Raw genomic sequence first — 21,182 nt, forward strand, 5'->3', positions numbered from 1 at the left:
TGACTAATGTACTCTTGCTGATGCCAACAAAAAAGAGCCACAATAAGTAAACACTACCGTTTAAAATTTTGGGGTCAATAAGATTTTTTTTTGTTTTAAAGAAATTAATACTTTTATTCAGCAAGGATATTTATAGTGTTACAAAATATTCCAAGATTGAACAACCCAAGATCCTGAAAAATAATGTTTCACAAAAATATTAAGCAGCACAACATTAATGATAAGAAATGTGATTTATTTTTTTAATTAATTTTTTTAACCAAATCAGCATTTGTGACCCGTGCTGGCAAAATGAGTCGCAATGAGTACATTTTCAAAAATTATTTTATTACAAATGAGAGTTATTTTCACATTCTCTATTAAAAAAATCTTCAAAATTATGATTTGTTGGAATCAGACAAAAAATTACTGAGCAACACCTGTTTGAAGTCGATAGGGGAAGCAAAGTCAATTTTTGTTTTGTTTGTAAAGTTTTCTGAAGGTTCCAAAACAAAATCATCAAGCAACCATACCTTAAAATCCCTGGTAATACCACCAAATTTGGCGCACACCAAGTAAAAACTAAATATCTATAGGGAAAATATATATTCAACTTTTTTCCCCCCATGATACTACAATAACATTAATGAACAGTAATATACAGACAGCCTATATTATTAAGACCTACTGTACCGCACAGATCTAATATAATGTTACACATCAGATGTTTCTCCCCAATAGGTAACCACAGACAAACGCCAACAAACGAGTTGGCAGTTGGATTTAGAACTTTATGGTCAGTTAAGTGAAAACAAACTGATTACAGGAAATGCTGTACTTGCCCGGTCATTTCATAGTGTCTTTAATAAAGTAAAAAACATTGATTTAAATGTTGATTCTGAAGTCAATGATTCTAAAGATGTAAAAATATGGACTCACTTGTGCATGTGCTCAACTCCGGTCAGAATCATTATGCCGTAGGTAATGCCGCTCTGGAGAAGGAAATGAAGCGCATACCTGTAGAATAGAGAGAAAATGCTGTTTCTAAAAGCAGTACATTTTTGCTTCATTATGTAATGCTTAATATGGCAGCAGTGAGAATAGAGTTCTACGTTGCGGTTAAAAGAGCCAATGAACTTTTTGATACAGGAAAGGTCTGGTACTTTTTTACTGTAAATGCAAATTACCTGGATCAGCATGAAAAATCTTGTTTTTTTTAGTGAAGTGTGTGTGTGACTGTGTGTGTGTATATATATATATATATATATATATATATATATATATATATATAAATAAAATACATACTGTGGGTGTATTTATATTTTTTTTTATTTTGCTGATTTGACATGTTATTGAAACAATCTTGGCAAAGTTTTGAAGATTTTGCTCTGTCTTCACTGAAGAAGAAGTGAGCCAAATTTGTATGCCCATTACCCAGACTCACCAAAGAGAACTGCCTTAAAGAGACTTTACGGAAGCTTATCTGCAAGTCAGACCCACTTAAACGCACACAAATACAAACAGAGGCACTTTAATAAGGGTTTGAAAAGATGCCACTAATTAGCAAGCAGAAGTCTCTCTATCTTTCAGTGTGGACTATTGATCTGTTTGTCTTATTAAATGAGATGTTAATGAGTTCCAGATCTGAGTCGCCACCGACTCATCAATACAAGCTTGAGCATGGCTGATAGTGATCTCACAACACAGACACTAATGTATCTAAAATGATGTTAGTATCGGCAGGAATTCTCTAAAGGTTTTTAGCAAAATATACTGGAAATTAAAAAATGTTCTTTAAAAATTTGAGCTGGATATATTATTATTATTATTATTATTAATAAATGTCATTAAATTTAACTGTAGGAAATTATATGATTGGACACAAAAATGTAAGTAGGTCACAATTCTTGCAGGGTCCTGAAATACTACAGTAACCTCCCTGAGAGTCATGCCAACCTTCTGATGTTTTTCTGGAATACTGTTAAATCATTTGTTGTGAGTTAGCCATGATATTTTTTTCCGCATATTGATTTTTCTAAAAGATAATGTTTCCAAAGAACAAATGAATAAATGAAACCTTTTTTAGTCCTAATTGTAAATTTAAATGATTATACTACTACAATCCAAAAACGGGACATACCAATAAAAAAGCAAGTTTTTGTATAATGAAACAATCCTTCACTTGTATTTCTGTTTTCCACTTTTCAAATCCATCTTTGATATGAATCAAATGGTGTAATGAGATTCATTTTGCAGCTTTTAAAAAAATTCCGGTCTGCACTGTTGTGCTTGAGTCATACAGGTGTATTTACAACTGAAAAATTCCACATAATTTGATACTTGACGTCAGCTTCAGCTCCCGTTATTGCCTTCAAGCTGTTTGTTTATTCTGTATCAAATGTCTGTAGTTTCACAGACCGCTACATTTCCTATTGATTGGCGTTTGTTGTATCTTTCTGGAACGTCACACCAGCACATATCCTGCAGTCCAGCAGCAGGGAGTACAAGCAAAAGCTGGTCTCAATTTCCTTGTGGACACACAGAGGGATGCGTCAGTATGGAAATACTCACCAGCCAAAGCAGAAGAGGGCAAAGTAGATGCCCAGCAGTGTGGCCACCACATGCCGCACAAAAGGACTTGTCTTGCTGGGGTGCAGATAGAGCCTGAACCACACGGCCGTGAGCAGGGCACAGAGCTGACATACTACGAAGTTCACCTGGAAAAAAAGAAAGAAAAGTAACTTATCAACTGAACTCATGGTTAAAAGGCTGATATTTTAATCAAATGTATTTCATTTAGAGATTTTCAGATTTGATTGTACGGAAGCTCTGAGTGAGAGTAATTCTTTTTAATTAAATATATAATTATTCGTATTTATTTAATGGATATTTTTTAATCAAATATTTAAAAAAATATATTTATTAATTTATTTTATTAATGCATATGGTTAATTCAACTTCTTGACAAAAAAACATGTTGAAATTAGCTAATTTAAAACCATTATTTGTATACAACTTTTTGAATAAAACAAAATACAACAATTTCACAATTCACAAAATGCATGCCATACTGGTTTTACATTTTAAGTGATGGATTACTCATTCTTTAGGACATAACAGAACATATTAATAGTACAACTAGTCTTTTAGTATATTACATTCCCATTCCTAGCACATCAAAGTGACGAGCGTCAAGTGTCATTTGGTTTCCATATCCATTTTGTCATGCTAGGTAGCCCCACCCACAGTGAAACCCCATTGGTCCAAATATCGCTCCACATTGCTGTACATTCAACATCAAATATTTTCTGATAGGCTGTGAGACAGTGTGTATAGAAACACTACAATATGTAATGCTGGAAACAGGTGTGAAGATTATTGTGTAATGTGTAGACAGACAATGGAATTTAGAAGAAATAATAAGCATGACAAAATATCATTGCTAAATCACAACAAACAAAGACAGACAGGGTCAGAGAACAATGATTTAACAGTGTTCCAGAAGAACATCAGAAGGTTGGCAGGACTCTCGGTGAGGTTCCTGCAGTATTTCAGGACCCTGCAAGCCTTGTGACCTACTTAAAAGATAATGCCTTGGGCTTCACACTGACATGCTTCTTGTAAAAGCCAAAGACATCAACAGCATGAGTCTGGGAGTTGTTTCTTGACTGGACACAGCTGTGAAATTTCAGCTGTAAGTCATTTGAAGACAGACATATACACCATCTTCAACCAAACGTCTGCAAATAACATTTATTCCTGCGCTTTATGCAAATAAAATTCATCACGAGTCAGCAGAATAGCTGAGTATATATTAGTCTTGATAGCTGTCTAGTAATTCAAGAATTCACACACCATGTAAGGATGCTACAAAAAAAACTATGTCTCTGTCCTAATCATCCACATCTGCATTCAACTGCTATAGAGCAGCACTTAATAAATCCACCAAAACAAGGAAGGACAAAACTGGTTTTTGAAACATCCAATACATGTCAGGCGACCCAGTGTGGTCTGCAGACCAAACCAAGGGGATTATGGGAGATTCTTGGCAGCATGCTGTAACTTGTACACGGCACTAGCAGTGCTGTAATTGTAAAAAATGTCAAAAGAAATCTCAAGCTCCAAGTAATCTGTATTTTTTTTACAAAGCATGCTTAAATGCAGGCTGCACAGCAAAAATATAACTGAGCCACATGTCTTCGAAATGACCTGAGCTTGGATATTAGTATTACAACATCTGATTTCAAAGAATATGCCTTTGTAAACGCCCCTAAAAATGTCATGACTTGAAAGTAGTAAAACTATTTCACTGACAGCAAAAAACTGTCCATTATGAACCACACAATCCTTGCGTGCGGTTACACATAATTATGGATAGATCACATAATGTTTTAGACACAACATACATAATCCATGACAGATGAAGGATCATCAATCAGTTTTGACAGACTCGTTTGCCAGCTTCTGTTGCTTTCTTTGCAGACTTCCTGTTGCTCTCTCACTCAGTTCCATCTGTCCATCTGTCACACTTGCAACAAACATGAAGCACACACAAAACCTGCAGTAAATCACACAGCTAAATGGTTAAAATTTGTAACAAATGTGCCATAAAAACGGAAATGGCCTTACAATATCATCTTCTTAATGTTACACTAAATATTACTGAAATTCCCACCAAAATATCAAGCAGCACAACTGTGTTCAACATTGATAATAATAAAAAAAAAGTTTCTTGAGCAGCAAATCAGCATATTAGAATGATTTCTGAATATTCATGTGACACTGAAGACAGGACTATTGATGCTGAAAATTCAGCTTTGACATTACAGGAATTAATTACATTTTGACATTTATTAAAATAGAAAATAATTATTTAAAATTGTAATAATATTTCACAATATTATTTTATCTGTATTTTTATCAAAGAAACTCAGCCTTGGTGAGCATACTGTAAGTGACTTTCAAAAACATTAAAAATCTTACCAACTCCAAGCTTCTGAATTGTAGTGCACATTTGAAAAAATAAAAAATAAATAGATAAACTGTAGGCTAAATATTTGACATCAGCACCTTCAACACCATGAGTCACACAAAAGCATTTCAACTACACTGCTGTGATAACACAAATCATACTAATAATTCTAAAATAGTTAATGTAATTGCAAAAGAAAGCTTAATATTTCACTTTACAGCAGCAGATTGTGATATGCTCCCATTAGGGATTTACTCTTTTACCACAGTGTTTAGGTTCTCAGCACCAAGTAAACAGAGGGCACATCCTGCTTAGATTCAGACTTAGAGAAAAGGTGCCATGAAAAATGACACTAACTCAATATATCAATACAGATTATAAAGCATGCTTTCATGCCCTCTTGATGTTAAGGGCAGCCAAGGAGAGACGAGAGGAGCTCGAGCAAACATTTTTACAGCTCTCCTTTAACAGCCATGTAAATGAAAGCAGCGAAAAAAAAAAAAGAAAAAAAAAAGGAAAAACAAACCAAGTTACTCAACTCGACAAGCCTTTTGAGCACCCATCTAAAGCAGATGAATATTTAAACTTTTAATTTTTTTTTAATGATTCAGTATGACAAAACCTACTAATAAGCCCATTTCTGTTTAATTATTTTGCCAGATAAAAGCACTTTTAGTGAAACTATTAAAATCCCCCTGTAGTCAATAATTTCATCCCTTAAAACTCATCTTTGATCATCAAAATTACATATTTAAATGTTTTTTCCTTACTCATGCCTTAAAATAGCTTGAATGTAACTCTACACCCTTGCCTCATTTACTAGTATACGGTTCTATGAATATGCAAATTAGTCCCGCCTCTACTCACTCACACCAGTTCATCCACTCGTTATTGATCACACATGACGACGTGATTGGTTACAGTATGTGATGTTCGGAAACACCAGCGATTTCAAACCGCGATTTTAAGACTGTCTTTGGTTCACTTCAGTTTTAAGGAGAAAATACTCAACAATGGCGTTATGAATCTGCAGATGGTTTGTCTTAAATAAATCATATTAAAAACACCACATAGACATATAAACAACATTAAAACTTGATTTTCACAACAGGGGGACATTAAACTGTTAAATTTAGACAGAGAATTTAAGGGAGATTTAATTCAATCATAAACACTAAGGAGTAATTGTCTGTGCTGGGAATTACTGGAAAATCCATTGTGATTTCTCATAAGGAGAACTATAGTTTTTTGTCAATGTTAAATCAATACTTATGTGAATTTAGGTATGATAGCACTATAATATAAGGTATGACATTTGGATAACTAATCCAAAGAAAAGAAAAAATGAAATGCAAATATAGATTTAAAAAAATACATTGCTCCATAACCTACAAATTGTGCATCGCTAGTCAATACTCATTCTCATCTGACCTCTTTAATATAGTTGCTCTTGGCTTGAAATTATGGTGAAATACGGCAGATGAGCATACACTCACCGGCCACTTTATTAGGTACACCTGTCCAACTGCTCGTTAACACTTAATTTCTAAGCAGCCAATCACATGGCGGCAACTCAGTGCATTTAGGCATGTAGACATGGTCAAGACAATCTCCTGCAGTTCAAACCAAGCATCAGTATGGGGAAGAAAGTTGATTTGAGTGACTTTGAACGTGGCATGATTGTTGGTGCCAGAAGGGCTGGTCTGAGTATTTCAGAAACTGCTAATCTACTGGGATTTTCACGCACAACCATCTCTAGGGTTTACAGAGAATGGTCCGAAAAAGAAAAAACATCCAGTGAGCGTCAGTTCTGTGGGCGGAAATGCCTTGTTGATGCCAGAGGTCAGAGGAGAATGGCCAGACTGGTTCGAGCTGATAGAAGGGCAACAGTGACTGAAATAACCACTCGTTACAACCGAGGTATGCAGCAAAGCATTTGTGAAGCCACAACACGCACAACCTTGAGGCGGATGGGCTACAACAGCAGAAGACTCCACCGGGTACCACTCATCTCCACTACAAATAGGAAAAAGAGGCTACAATTTGCAAGAGATCACCAAAATTGAACAGTTGAAGACTGGAAAAATGTTGCCTGGTCTGATGAGTCTCGATTTCTGTTGAGACATTCAGATGTTAGAGTCAGAATTTGGCGTAAACAGAATGAGAACATGGAACCATCATGCCTTGTTACCACTGTGCAGGCTGGTGGTGGTGGTGTAATGGTGTGGGGGATGTTTTCCTGGCACACTTTAGGCCCCTTAGTGCCAATTGGGCATCGTTTAAATGCCACGGCCTACCTGAGCATTGTTTCTGACCATGTCCATCCCTTTATGGCCACCATGTACCCATCCTCTGATGGCTACTTCCACCATGTCACAAAGCTCTAATCATTTCAAATTGGTTTCTTGAACATGACAATGAGTTCACTGTACTAAAATGGCCTCCACAGTCACCAGATCTCAACCCAATAGAGCATCTTTGGGATGTGGTGGAACGGGAGATTCGCATCATGGATGTGCAGCCGACAAATCTGCGGCAACTGTGTGATGCCATCATGTCAATATGGACCAAACTCCCTGAGGAATGCTTCCAGCACCTTGTTGAATCTATGCCACGAAGAATTGAGGCAGTTCTGAAGGCAAAAGGGGGTCCAACCCGTTACTAGCATGGGGTACCTAATAAAGTGGCCGGTGAGTGTATATCCAATATACAAGTGACATGAGGAACTCAAATAACAGCCTTGAACCTGCTCACCTCCATCAATAACTTAGCAGCTCTGAGTCTGTACTGCTGTGCTCCATGTTGACGTGTTGCTGTTATGAGGCAAGCTGGCCAGAAAAGTTGGACCTCTCTTTCTTTCTGTCTCTCACTATCTTCTTTAATGAATGATCCTTGATGCGTCTCATTACATTCCTAGTCTCCTTTATGTCCAGGTTACCTGGTGCCTTGTCTCCTGTGTCAGTGCAGACGAACCCATCACCCCACAGCTCATGCTGAAGCTGGCTACATCAGAGAATTTGCCAAACCAACAGATTCTGATAAATCCGATTTCTTTCTGTATGTGAGACTCAGAGGCAAGACAACTGTTCTTGGGCTTGGCTGGAAATATCCTGAAGATTCATCAAGTTCAGCTGATGCGGAGAAAGTGAAAAAAAGGCCTTCTCTGAGATGCTAAATTTCCAATGTTAATAACTGTGGAAATGCATCATCATCACACTGTGTGAAAAGATTCCATTGTCAGAACAAATCAAATGGACTGAATACAGAGAAAGAATAAAAGAATAAGGGATGTCAAAAGTACTTGGTGACATCAGCCATTAAGTCTTTTCCAAGTTCAGTTTTTGGTTATTTGTGACAGTCAACTTTGGAAAAAAACATGCAACGAAGAATGAAATAAGTCCAGAGGGATGTAGTCAGGGCTTGACATTAACTTTTTTGCTCACCAGCCACTGTGGCTAGTGGTTTTCCAAAGTTACTAGCCACTCAGCATTTTCACTGGCCACAATTTGGACACCGATACCATAGGGGACTAACTACCATATAGATATTTTTAATAGCATCTCATAATTTGGCAGCCGGTATATTTGGCTACTGTCACTTTAAGAACTGACGCACGGACCCATTATACTGTTTTATATTGCCAATATACTTTAAGTGCACGCACTTTGGGTGTGAGCACAAAATCTGCGGGAATGAGTAAAATTGTGCTCAATACGCACAACCCCTCACCAGAATTCAAGCCCTGTACCACCAACAATATTCATCCGGAGCAAATAAAACGAGTGAGTAAAGGGTTGGTGTGTCAACTTGCTGTCGGAGAGATTAGAGAGCGAGAACACGCAGCTGGTATCTTTTGTATATTCTGCGGAAGAGTTTCAGATATTTCAGTATCAATATGTATCGAAAAATCAATATTACTGCCAACACTAGATTGCACTTAGTTTATTATTTCAGATGCCTTTTTAAAAGACTACAATTGAAAAATATGTATATTATATAAAATTCAACCCATCAAAGTGGCTAGTAGGAGTTACTGCGTTACACGCCAACGCTGAAATCCACCCGCATTTGGCGGGTTGGCGGGTGTTTATGTCAAGCCCTGGATGTAGTGATTAAGTAAATAGGCAGGGTCAATATTAATTTCATGCTGACTCACAACTAAAACGCAGTTGTGCTACAAAAAAAAGAAACAATATCTGTCAGCAAAAACAAAGCAGCAAATGTTGTATAAAAGTTACATTAAAAGTTATACAATAGTTTTGTAAAAAAGAAGTGCAGGATGACAAGGCCAGGCCTAAGTAAATATTTCTCCCTCCCTTGTACTCTGACTTGTAAAATTAGTGTTTAGAAAAACAGGACAGTGGGTGTCTGACTGTGGGCTTGTAACACAATAGCTGCATTTACATAGAACCTAATAATACCTTTATAATCATTCTAGTAGCACAGCCGAAATAAAAAGTCACATGTAGCTAACCATGTCAATCGGAATGAAGTGGCCAAATTCGATTGTAATTTAATTGACCCTTCGCTAAGCCCCCCCCCTCCTTAGTTACTGTTGCTACGCCTGTCAAGCTTTCGCGGCTGCCACGTCTATTACAGTGTGAATGCACCGGTGTCAGACATTCCCAAGGAGATATTTAGTAATTTTTGGCGAACAAGTGAAATATCTGAGAGAGCAAGACAAAAGGGACAGCAGTATATGGAGGACCAACTCTACCATATTTAAAAATAAATACAGAAATAAATAAATGCTCAAAATAAATAAATAAGCATACAATTAATTGCCCCCAAAAAATACAATAAACAAATAAATGTAGGTAGAAATTAAATTGTACAGTGAGACATAAATGTATATACCTCTTTTAATTAGCTTCTTTATTTATTTCCCTTTGTAATAATTACCTTATTTATTTATTGTCCGTTATAATCTTCAACTTTATTTATTAATTACTTATTTTTTGAAGTATTTATTTATGTGTATGTTATAATATTTTTGTCTGTTTTATTCTTCCTTTGTATTTTTTTACCCAATTTATTTCTTCAATGCTATTTATTTCTGCCTGTCGTTTTTACATTTCTGTATGCATTTCTGCCTCATTATGCAAATGAGGAGGGGCTGTGTCTTAAGGGGTCAACTTCTGCCCATTGGTTGGTTAGCATTTTACTGCATCGGTCGAATCTACATGCCACCGGCCGCGATTTCTTTTTTTTTTTGCAGGGTGGTAGGGGAATACTCATTAATATTCGTTAGGGAACTCATCCCTGATTGTCAAACTGTTGAGGTATAAGACTGTGAAAATACGTAATTAAAAAGACTACAAACCCAAAAGGCGCACATTTTCTCTCAATGAATACAGCTAACTTTACTGAAGCTGTCTGTTTGTTCTATAGTCTTACGTTATAATCGTAACGTTACGCCGTCATGCCTGAGTGTTTTGTACCAGACTGCACACACACGAGCAGCGGATCTCGCTCGTTGTTTCGCTTCCCGGGAGATGTAACAGTTCATTGAGCGATTTTCACATAAAACTAAATGTGACTCTTTTGTTTTATGACAAACTGCGACTTTCTTGACTTTCATAATTATATTTTAAATTGACAAACTTCATGTCTAATTCAGGGCACAGTTCAGACGGAATAAAAAGATAAGTTGTCTCTCGCCATTGACTACTATACATATTTCTTCCGAAATAAGGTCCCATGAGCCGGAAGCGGAGGGGAGGGACTTAGGCTCTCTATGGGCAGAAGTTGACCCCTTAAGACACAGCCCCTCCTCATTTGCATAATGAGGCAGAAATGCATACAGAAATGTAGAAACGATAGGCAGAAATAAATAGATTGAAGAAATAAATAGGGTACAAAAATACAAAGGAAGAATAAAACAGACAAAAACATTATAACATGCACATAAATAAATACTTAAAAAAGTAGTAATTAATAAATAAAGTTGAAGATTATAATGGACAATAAATAAATAAGGTAATTATTACAAAGGTGAATAAATAAAGAAGCTAATTAAAAGAGATATACACATTTATGTATCACTGTATAATTTAATTTCTACCTACATTTATTTGTTTATTGTATTTTTTGGGGCAATTAATTATATGCTTATTTCTTTATTGAGCATTTATTTATTTCTGTATTTATTTTTAAATATGGTAGAGTTGGTCCTCCATAGTAGTATGCATTCGAGGGATATATCCACGACATAATATGCAACTTATTAGAGAATAATTTCATCAAAATTGAAGCTAAAGCCTATAACGTTAGGTCCCAGCGCAAGTAGCAGCCGCCTCCTTAGCAGACCATTCAAATGGGAAACACACAAATTGAACAGCTATGTTCATGCACAGCAGAGTAAGTGAAATGTGAAAATAATCTAATAATTACAAATCAAACAGTTTATCCATCAATCTAACACCGGGAGAGCCGCGATCGGATTGGGGTAAAGTTACAGGGGTAACGTAGTAGGCCGTCCGCCGTCGATTAACAAAATGCTGAAACATATTTTAAAGTATGTCAGTGAGCCTCCGTCTTGCCTTTAATCGTCTTATGTTACGTTCAAATATATGCATTATGAAGAACCACCATTATTTCCAAGCAATAGGCGTTTTTTTTTTTTTTTTTATCCTGTCGACATTTAGTTGTGAATGGGTCTCCACACTGCTTGATCCACGCCCGGGATTTCTCCCCTTTGGCTTTTAGGTTTCGGGAAGAGAAAAAAATGCCACCCCACTGTCCAAACTTTTAGAATACCGGGTATCAGATTTGCACAATCCATACGCACAACGCGTCGGCATGTTTCCCTCGCTCGAAAGCTTGACAGACCTCCCGCGCCTAGTTACGGTTGCTAAGCCACGATTGGGCAGTGGCGGTTTTCGGGCGTGGCTTAGCGAAGGGTCAATTCGGATTGTAAGGGGTGGTTTAAACCTTTTCTAATCAGTTCTATAAGACATTGCATGTGTGCAATGACGTAAAAATGGCGTAATTAGGCACAGAATAAGATGTAGTTGTTGAATATAAGGTGTGTCCCAATTCAGAGGCTGCATCCTTCGAAGATCGGACCAATCGTTGTTAAATGGGACGGTCTAGCCTACATAGGATTGTTATTGTCGCCAAGGAACTGTGACAACTGCCGTTGATGAGTGACAGTAACGTTTGTACTGGACTTTTTTTTAAAAGTTATTTTAAACTCTTATATAAAAAAAAAACACGGTTCACAAACGGTCTAAATATGTTCACCATGGACATTTGAACACCTTAAAGATTTTTTTATTTTTACATTTGTATCATTAGATATTTGAGTAAGCTGAAACCTAACAATGCGTTCAATTTCTCTCAAAAAAATCCAAAACGAAGGACACATTTTGAAGGAGCCTTCGAATTGAGACAGCCCGAGTCTGGCCGCTGTGACGCAATCAGCCTTTGAAGGATGCAGCCTCCGAATTGGGACGCAGCCATGGTGTCATTCTAAAATTCTCATCCCACTTATTGTGCGTGACATGCAGGACAATGTTGATCCAGCAATCCTTGCATCGGACTCTCATCCACAGATGACTTGTTTTGGGCGCGGAAGGGGAGTTTTTACTGCTTGATAAATATAAGCAACACGGCACAAAGCTTCATGTGCTCGTTGTCTCCTAATCAGGACCCGAAATAGATAAATATGAAGTATTTAAAACAAAGAAAAGAAGCGATGGCAAGATTATGGCTAGTATGCGCCAACAGTGGGAAACTATATTCAGCCAAACTTCACATACCATGATGTATTTATGTGTTTTATGTTAAATGTCCTGTATGATAAGAAAAAAAATCAATGTTGATTATGATTATGAATAACTAATGCTTCAATTAAGGCCATTTATGCCTTAGTTTGGGAGCATTTGCTTGGCCTACCAATAACAGACAAGGAAAGTATTTGGGAAATCTGTTTAAAAAAACAATCGCTATTTTGCAGTTCCATTTAATGTCACTAGAGGTGCAGACATTCAGCTTTAAAGGTGAACTAAGTAACTTTTTTACCTTAACCAAACAGCTTTGGAGTCATTGTAATGTTTATATTACTGATTTCGTGTTGAATGGTGGTCGTCTCGCACCCCCCTGGTGCCTGTGAGCCGCAAAACCACCCTTGCAACTTTGGGCCGGCGCAACTTTTCGTCGCGAGGTAACGAATTGCTTTACGGCAAAAAAACAGAACTGATAAAATGAGCATCAAACAGAAATAACCCGGTGCCGTATACATGTGGTGTTGGGCGCGCGCAGCTCTTAAAGGGGCCATACCTTATTTCCACTCGTTACAGCGTCCATCCTACTGAACAGGTACCGGTGTACAGGGGGAGGGGATCCGGCGATAGGGATCGTGAGTGCGAGCCATCTCTGCGTGAGTGCTATTCACGACAGTACAAGTGCTCCACAGCGACTCTAGGGGTCGCTGTTTGACAAAAACGGAATTCTTACTGAGTGCTGCTTTAAGTGTGTCGGCTTTTTGTGGCAGTTCTTGAGAAGCCTGTTGCTAGGACACAGTCCTCCTAAAAATAAAAAAGGACACTGAGGTACAGAATGAAAGCTGCCCGCTTCAGTCATCAGTCTTTTCAGCTGTCAAAAGCCACACGATTTGGATGATTGATTTGCTTTCCACACCAAGCACTTCTATGGAGATCAAAGCAAAGGATCATTTTTCATATCTCTGCAGTGAGAATGCAACTGAACCCCAATTGTATTTGTTTTATTCTACATGGACACTTTGGCCAGAATAATGGATATAGAGCAAGAATATTTTCCCTCTCGAAATCTCCTCTCAAACCAGCTCCATATCCACGAAGGTCCATCGTTACAACATCTAAGCAAGAACCATCTGTGGCAGGGTGAGCTCTACAAAACTTAACCCATTAATCTCCCTAATCAAACACCTGACCTTGGCTATGGCATTGGAATTACATGGCGAGAAGTTATCCCATGATTAAATAGCTCTTGAGCAATAAGTGCTTCCTCCAAACAGTGCATTAGATACTCAATTATTTATTGGTGCTGCTAATGCACATGGAGCACTCATGCTCCTGTCAACTGAGCAGGTAAGGATAACCATTACATAATAATAAGTCCTTGAAGCTACGGTAAAATCTGGAGGAGATGGACCATTCCAAGAGCTTCCAAAACAACGCATCAGGGATATGAAGGTCGAATGAGGTTAGTATACAAAGGCAAAAGTTGGTTAATTCATCTTAGAAATGGACTGGAATTGGAGTGAAATGGATATCACTTATCCTGGCTTGCACTTAGCATCAGTTATAGATCAGAAGATGATCTTATTATTACATTTAACAGAAATTTGCAGAGCTCTTCATGAGAGGATTGGCCATAAAAACTTTCAGAAAAATAAATTTCATGAAACAACATTTTACAAAATACTTTAATACTTCTCGCTTTGAGATAAAATGGCATTTTATAGCCAACCATTTTTAACAATTGCAAAATGCTTAAACATTAAAGGACTAAAAGATGAAACAATTATGGATGGATGAGTCACAATGGTTGACTAGTCATCCAACAAATCAATAAAATACACAATAATAAATATTATTAAAATGAACTTTAAATGAGCGGGCGTCATTAAATAATGATATAAATATGGTATATGAATATGATATAAAACCTTTGGTATAATCAGTCTCTATAAATGTTATTATTGGATTAAATGTTTTTGACTTTTTAAAGGGTATTTGAAGTGTTTTTTAGTGTCTCTTGCATTTCTCAGGCCAACCTTTGGTTGCACACATAATTCTTGGATGGCCCTCATTTGTTATGTAATCCAGAAAATAGCAATGTGGCAACGTGAGGAAGGATTTGTTTTCCTCCAGCACATGAGTGAAAATGCTGAGTAACAGGGTAAACTGCAGTCTCTAAAAAGCACTTTCACACTAGGATTCTTATGCCCGGGAGACCTGCTAAATTAATCTGCATCTTCTTGTGAGATACTCGGCCTGCAGAGAGCCCACTGCTCCACATTACTCAATGAAGACAAATGATCAAGCGTTTTCCAAATCGAATGAGCACCATGCCAATTTAGGATCCAAAGAAACACATGACTCACTGAACAGCCTAAACATCCAGGATGAGTTTGATTATTTGAGAGTGTAAATTATTGTTTCCTCAAAAACATGTAATCAAATCTGCCTCTAAATCAGCTCACTGATTTAAATCAATTATTGGACTCCGCATTGTTTCTATCAGGACACCCATGGGAATAATGTTCTCTCCTTGAGTAATTAGCAAAGAGCACAGAGGCTTCCTCCTCCTGTGGGAGACCAAAAGATTGTCTTTGTTTGTCCCACAGGCGCGGTATTGTTCAGAAAGGGTCTTGTCAGAGTTCAGACTTTTTTAAGAAGTTAAAAATCAGATCCAACTCAAAACTACCAGTTTTATTTTAAAGGGATAGTTAACCCAAAAATGACAACAACAACAAACAAACAAAAAACTCACCTAAAGGCGAGTAAATTAACAGCAAATTTTTATTTTTTGGTAAACTACCCCTTTAAGTAGGGCCCTATGATTTCCGCGATCACGGAATCGCGGACGGAATTACGGAATTGGACAAATAACGCGGAATCTAGTGTTAACGCGGAATTTCGTGGAATTTTACATATTTGGATTGAAATTCTGTTTTTGTTTGGGAGAAGAACGTATGTCTGGTGAAAATGCAGACCGGGGGAAGCAAATCTGGGCGACACAACCCCTCCCGTCATTTCAGCTCCAATGACGGCATCAAAACAATGAAAGCATGGCGAAGCGGCTCTCCATGGCTCTGCTTTCCTCGGCGAAAAAGTTAAGAAACTCGACGCTATAAGCCCTCAGTACCGAGCCGAGCAGTTCGCACGTGACTTTTATGCAGTGTTTTTCACACACATAGACTAATTTGCGGCCACAAAATCAACTCCGGCCGCCACATATTGCGTTTCGTTCATTTTTTTACGTTATTTAAAACACGCGGCGTATTCTTTCCGTTGTATTTCCTTTCCCCGCTCTCCCTTCGTCTCTCTATCACTCACGCGTCTCTCTCACATACACACACACACCGCGTCTGTCTATGAGGCGCCGGAATGGACAAAAGCGAAGCGAACTCCGCGAGCGACACTGGGTGAGAGAGAGACAGAGTGTGACTTTTATTTAAACTTTAAACGAATATAATTTATTTTACTGAACAGTTTAAAGCTCATAACCATATTTTGTTGTTACTTGAAGAGTGCAGTGTCATTTGGCATCATGCAGTATTTGTCCTGAAAAGGCTACTGAGTAAATGTCTGTAATTTAAGGTCATTCCTATTTTATTTGTATACATTTTAATCATTAACTTTAAAAGCACACTCTTTTTATGACTAAAATAACAGTAAAGGGTAAAAAAAAAAGAATTCCCAAAAATTAAAACGGAATTTGGGAAAAAATAAAACGGAATTTGGGAAAAAATAAAACGGATTTCATAGGGCCCTATTTAAGTTGTTAGTTGCTATATAGATCCACATGTTGAGCAAATGCTCTGAGATCAGCACTTCATATGATTTATTACTGTAAGCCCTGAACTCAATCAAACAGGCAAAGGCACCACAGATCAGGTAGTGCACAACAGCTGACTAATGAATTTAGAGCCCCACACAATAACACACACACACACACACACACACAGAGAGGTGTCATTTGCATTAATGAGGCATAGAGGTCTTTGTTAAGCAAAAGTCAGGTATTGTGGCATTGTTTGATGAGAACACCGCCTTCGACTTCACCCATTCATTCAGCTCAAGAAACCGAAACCTCTCACAGTCAAATGGTTAAGCAGAGCATAAAATGTTAACATGCATTGTGATCCTTGATCATTGAACACACCAGGGGTGCACCAATATGCAAATTTTGTCTGATATCAATAACTTTTTTAATGCCAAATTATCAATAAATGGCCTACAATTGTGGTTAAAATAAATCACACTAAAATAAAATCAATATTTTTAAATGATACAATTTAATTGATTATTGAATACATCAGGAACGCACCGAGATGGAGATTTCGGTCGATACTAATCATTTTAGTATTATTTTTGATAAACAATATTGGCAACTATATAAAATTATAAACTATTTTGGTTAAAAAATTTAATTGATCACTGAAAACACTATGTATTTACCAATTTTGGCCGATATAATATTTTGAATCTGATATCCAATGCATAAGCTGATATGAAGGTGATACATTTTGTGAGACTTATTACAAAACAAAACAGCAAATGATCATCTTAAAGGTCTAGATTTTTGCGTTTATTTCGTGGAAAACTGCATAATAATAAAACAGATTGTAACAAATGTAGGCCAACTTTCTTTAATAAAAGTTTATTTTATAAATATAGCATATAACTTTCACAAATGTAACAAAAAATAAAGAAACAGACCAAAAAAAGTCTACATGTTTCAAATTTCATTTTTATTTATGTTTAACAAAAAGTGGGATGAATTAAATAATGTGAGTCCTATCCTATGAGCATTCTGTTAAAATAACTGATACCACTAACAATATAAACAACTACAAGTCACATTTATCGACCGATATACACATACGACCACTGATATATATAGTACAACCCCAGAATACACTTACTTACTATTATTATTACATAAAAAAAACAGGTTTCCCATCTGGAATTGGTCAAACAAATATATACTCCTGGACGAGTCAACAATAATAATAATAATAATAATAAATGCAAGGTGAATTCTTAAATCAAAGATCACAAAATTCTGAGGAAATTTTTTCAAATTTATTTAGGCTTTGACCTTTTGACCCAAAGATCCACGGCTGTGAAATGGCATGTTCTTCGTGTGAACGTTAAAACACTGATGCTGGTGACCTGCTGTGACCTGACAACAACACTGATGAAATGCAGCTAATGTGTACCAAACAGAACAGAATTAACTAGACATTCTGTTGCAGAAGGAAACTGTCTGATTCAAACCAACCACAAACTGCACAAGGCATGAGAGACTTTCTCTCTTTTAGACCCAAGTGTAACAGGAGTCCAGTGTCTGGCAGTGGTAGTGCAACATTAGCCGATTTCTGCTCACATTACAGTCTGTTCTCACTTCGGAGTTATTCTCCATCAACAAGACACCTTAGAGGAGTTAACTTTTCAACCAAACCTACATCTAAAGTGTCTACACTACCGTTCAAAAAGATTAGGGTCAGGGTGACAACTGTTTTCAATACTGATAATAATAAGAAATGTTTATTGATCACCAAATCAGCATAGAATGATTTCTGAAGGATTATGTGACACTGAAGACTGGAGTAATGGCTGCTGAAAATTCAGCTTTGCCATCACAGGAATAAATTAAAATATATTAAATAAATAAGTTAAGTTACTTTAAATTGTAATACATCGCAATATGGCTGTTTTGACTGCATTGATCAAATAAATGCAGCTTTGGTGAGCATAAGAAAAATTTAAAAACATTTGAAAAATGTCACCCAACTCAAGACTTTTGAGCGTTAGTACTGTGTATGCCTTTTTTTTGCTATAAAAATATGAGCATAGACAGCGCCATATCTTCAAATATCTTTACTAAGGTCCAACTGTCTGTACTAAATCAATATAGCAGCCAACATACAGAAATCAAATAGCCTTTAATGTAATAAATCACTACTCTTGCCCATTCTGGGGTTTGGTTTCACAATATCAGTGTCTGACCAATCCACACTTTCAAAATGTGAAGGACAGTTTTTTTTTTACAATGATTTAGATATTATATTTAGATATTACATAAAACTATGGCCTGTGTCCCTCCTTCAATAAAAAAATCTATGGGATTTGGTTTCAATTAAGTACAAATTATTTACTCATGGCTGAAATGCTTTTAAACAAAAAGCCCCATTTAACATTGTCTGTTACCATTGTCATACATTTTAGTGAAAAAGATAATTAGCACCATCAACATATATCTTCATAATATGACATACCCTCCATAACAAGCATTTGTCCTTGACCTTAGGTCATGTATTTTTTTTTTATTTAACTTTTTTTTGCATCTACTGGTACAGGCTAATTTACAAAGCAATAAAAGTAGACCATTTAAGGTGTAAATGCTTGTTACGTAGGCCTAATAGATTTTCCTGTCTATCATGATAACAAATCTTTCATTCACTTGAAATTATTTGATATATTTATCAATGCATAGAATGTCTCTAACACTTAAAACACTTAAATTGCTCCAATATTTCCTGGGAGAAAAAGACATGACCATGTAATGTGATTTCACTAGTTATTCAAGTTTGTTTGTCATGTCTTATAGAGAACACAGATTCAAAACACGACTTTTACACAAGCTGCAATTCTCTGTGGAACATGCAGTGACATAGCCGTTTCAAAATCGAGTGCGCTGCATAATTAGACAGGATTTTTGGCCATCTAGATAGGTAGCACTATGAGCAGCAAAATTTCATATATATATACACATCCCTGGGCAAAACAAAGAAGAAGGGACAAGCCAAAAAATGGCTAACTATTTAGTGGTCTTTTAAGAGTCCTAACCATTTAAATCACATATTACTGGTCAGGAAATTAGCAAGAACTGCACAAAGGAACTTAGCATGTAATAGCCTTCCCCAACTTGCAGACAGCTTTTTACAGGAAGAAGAGTCAGTTCATGAGTAGTTGAAAAATGTCTCCCAGTTCATTTGAGTTTAATGTGAGACCAGATATTCACTATAGGGTTCAAATCTGGCCTTTGACCAGGCCAAAACATGATCCTCATGGACTTGTTCTCAAGCCACTATTTGTTTGTCTTTGCAATTTGGGCAGGAGCATTGTCTTATTGAAAAATAACATCTTGATCATTCCTCTTTAGATAACAATTTTTCTTTTGTGGGAAGCAAGCCATACTGCAATACTATCCAGTACTTTAATGCATTAAATGACTTTTCCCAGTAAAGTAGCTTACCAATACCAGCAGCTAAAAAGCCTCCCCACACAATGACACCTCTTCCTCCATGCTTCACTGTGGCAGAGATGCATTTATTATTATATTTCTCACCAGATTTTTAAAGACATCGCTCTGGAGCATCACCCCACACACGACTTCCCATATTCTCCCAAAAACTGCTTTTCTGAAACAGCAATGGCTTGTTAAGTAGTGCATTCGCTTAAAGTTTGCCAATTTCCTGACCAATAATTTGTTGTTAAAACAATTAAAAGCTTAGTATTTAGCCATTTTTTGAGTGCATATGTTTGTGTAGATATATATATAAAAGGGCCAAGCCCAAAATTTGTGAGTATATATGGCCCTGTGCAAACAGAGATAACCACAAAGAAACATCTTTAAAAAGACTGCCTTGGGTAGCAACATCATGACGTTTCCTTAAAAGTGCCGACACAGAATACTGTTTTTTTCTCCCCTGTATCTTATGTATGCCTACATTAATCTAGGTTGTATATGAATTGAATTCCACATTTTCAAATCCTCGAGTAGTTCATCATCCATTTCCTCACCGCCGCAAATGACACATTTCATGAGCACACCATCAACTCAATCCGACGGAAATATGCGATTGCTCAGTCAGACGTCATGAATTTCGAGAGGAAATATTAAAAATGCAACGTTTTCATTGTTCTTACCAAATGTTTTCGTGCACAGCCTGTAAAGGATTTGTAGAAGGACCTGGATGCCAATGAAAGCTGCTGTATTGAGGGTTTTGTGCCTCCAGTATTCATTTTATAAAATAGAAATAACAGAAATGTACCTGATCTAACGGAAGGTTGGTTATCTCGCTTATTGGCTGTAGTAAGCTGGATCCTGTGCAGGCTGATATCGTCTCAGTAGCCATGTTTCGCTATTGTATTAGTTCTGTGCGGTTCTCTATGACAGAGGCTGCCCAGTTCGCCCTGATTCAAACCCACACATCCACATCCACATCCACCTCTGGAGAGACTGTTGCTGCTTGCTGCTGTCCACTGCTGGTAAAAAACGGCAGTACAACACCCCACAGTCCGCCAAACGGATTTACAAATCCTACTACTGTGAAGGCTTGGCTCATGAATATTATTTACGTAACGTGACGTTCGGCCGAAATGATTGGCTGAAAAGCAGACGTTTTCTTTTCTTTCTTTCTTTTTTAGCAGACGTTTGTCGTTTTCACTTTAGTGATGGGAGGTTTTGAGCTCTTTCTTTGAGAGCCTGCGCAAAGTTTCTCGGCAGA

The 21,182-nt window shown here is 37.0% G+C and overlaps 1 protein-coding gene across 1 annotated transcript in view; it reads right to left on the reverse strand.

Moving 5' to 3' along the window:
* Positions 1 to 20,922, reverse strand: part of mboat2b (membrane bound O-acyltransferase domain containing 2b) — a 32,764-nt gene extending 11,842 nt beyond the window's left edge. The window contains exons 1-3 of the mRNA XM_056240103.1: positions 20,727 to 20,922; positions 2,551 to 2,696; positions 919 to 996 (exon numbers count right to left, since the gene is read on the reverse strand). Coding sequence (XP_056096078.1) covers positions 919 to 996; positions 2,551 to 2,696; positions 20,727 to 20,810 — 308 coding nt within the window. The 5' untranslated portion in view covers positions 20,811 to 20,922. The remainder of the gene's footprint in view (positions 1 to 918; positions 997 to 2,550; positions 2,697 to 20,726) is intronic.
* Between the last annotated feature and the right edge of the window lie 260 nt (positions 20,923 to 21,182).

Source organism: Rhinichthys klamathensis, unplaced genomic scaffold (assembly GCF_029890125.1).
Source record: "Rhinichthys klamathensis goyatoka isolate OS25496 unplaced genomic scaffold, OSU_Roscu_1.1 h1tg000579l_1, whole genome shotgun sequence".
Lineage (NCBI taxonomy): Eukaryota > Metazoa > Chordata > Actinopteri > Cypriniformes > Leuciscidae > Rhinichthys > Rhinichthys klamathensis.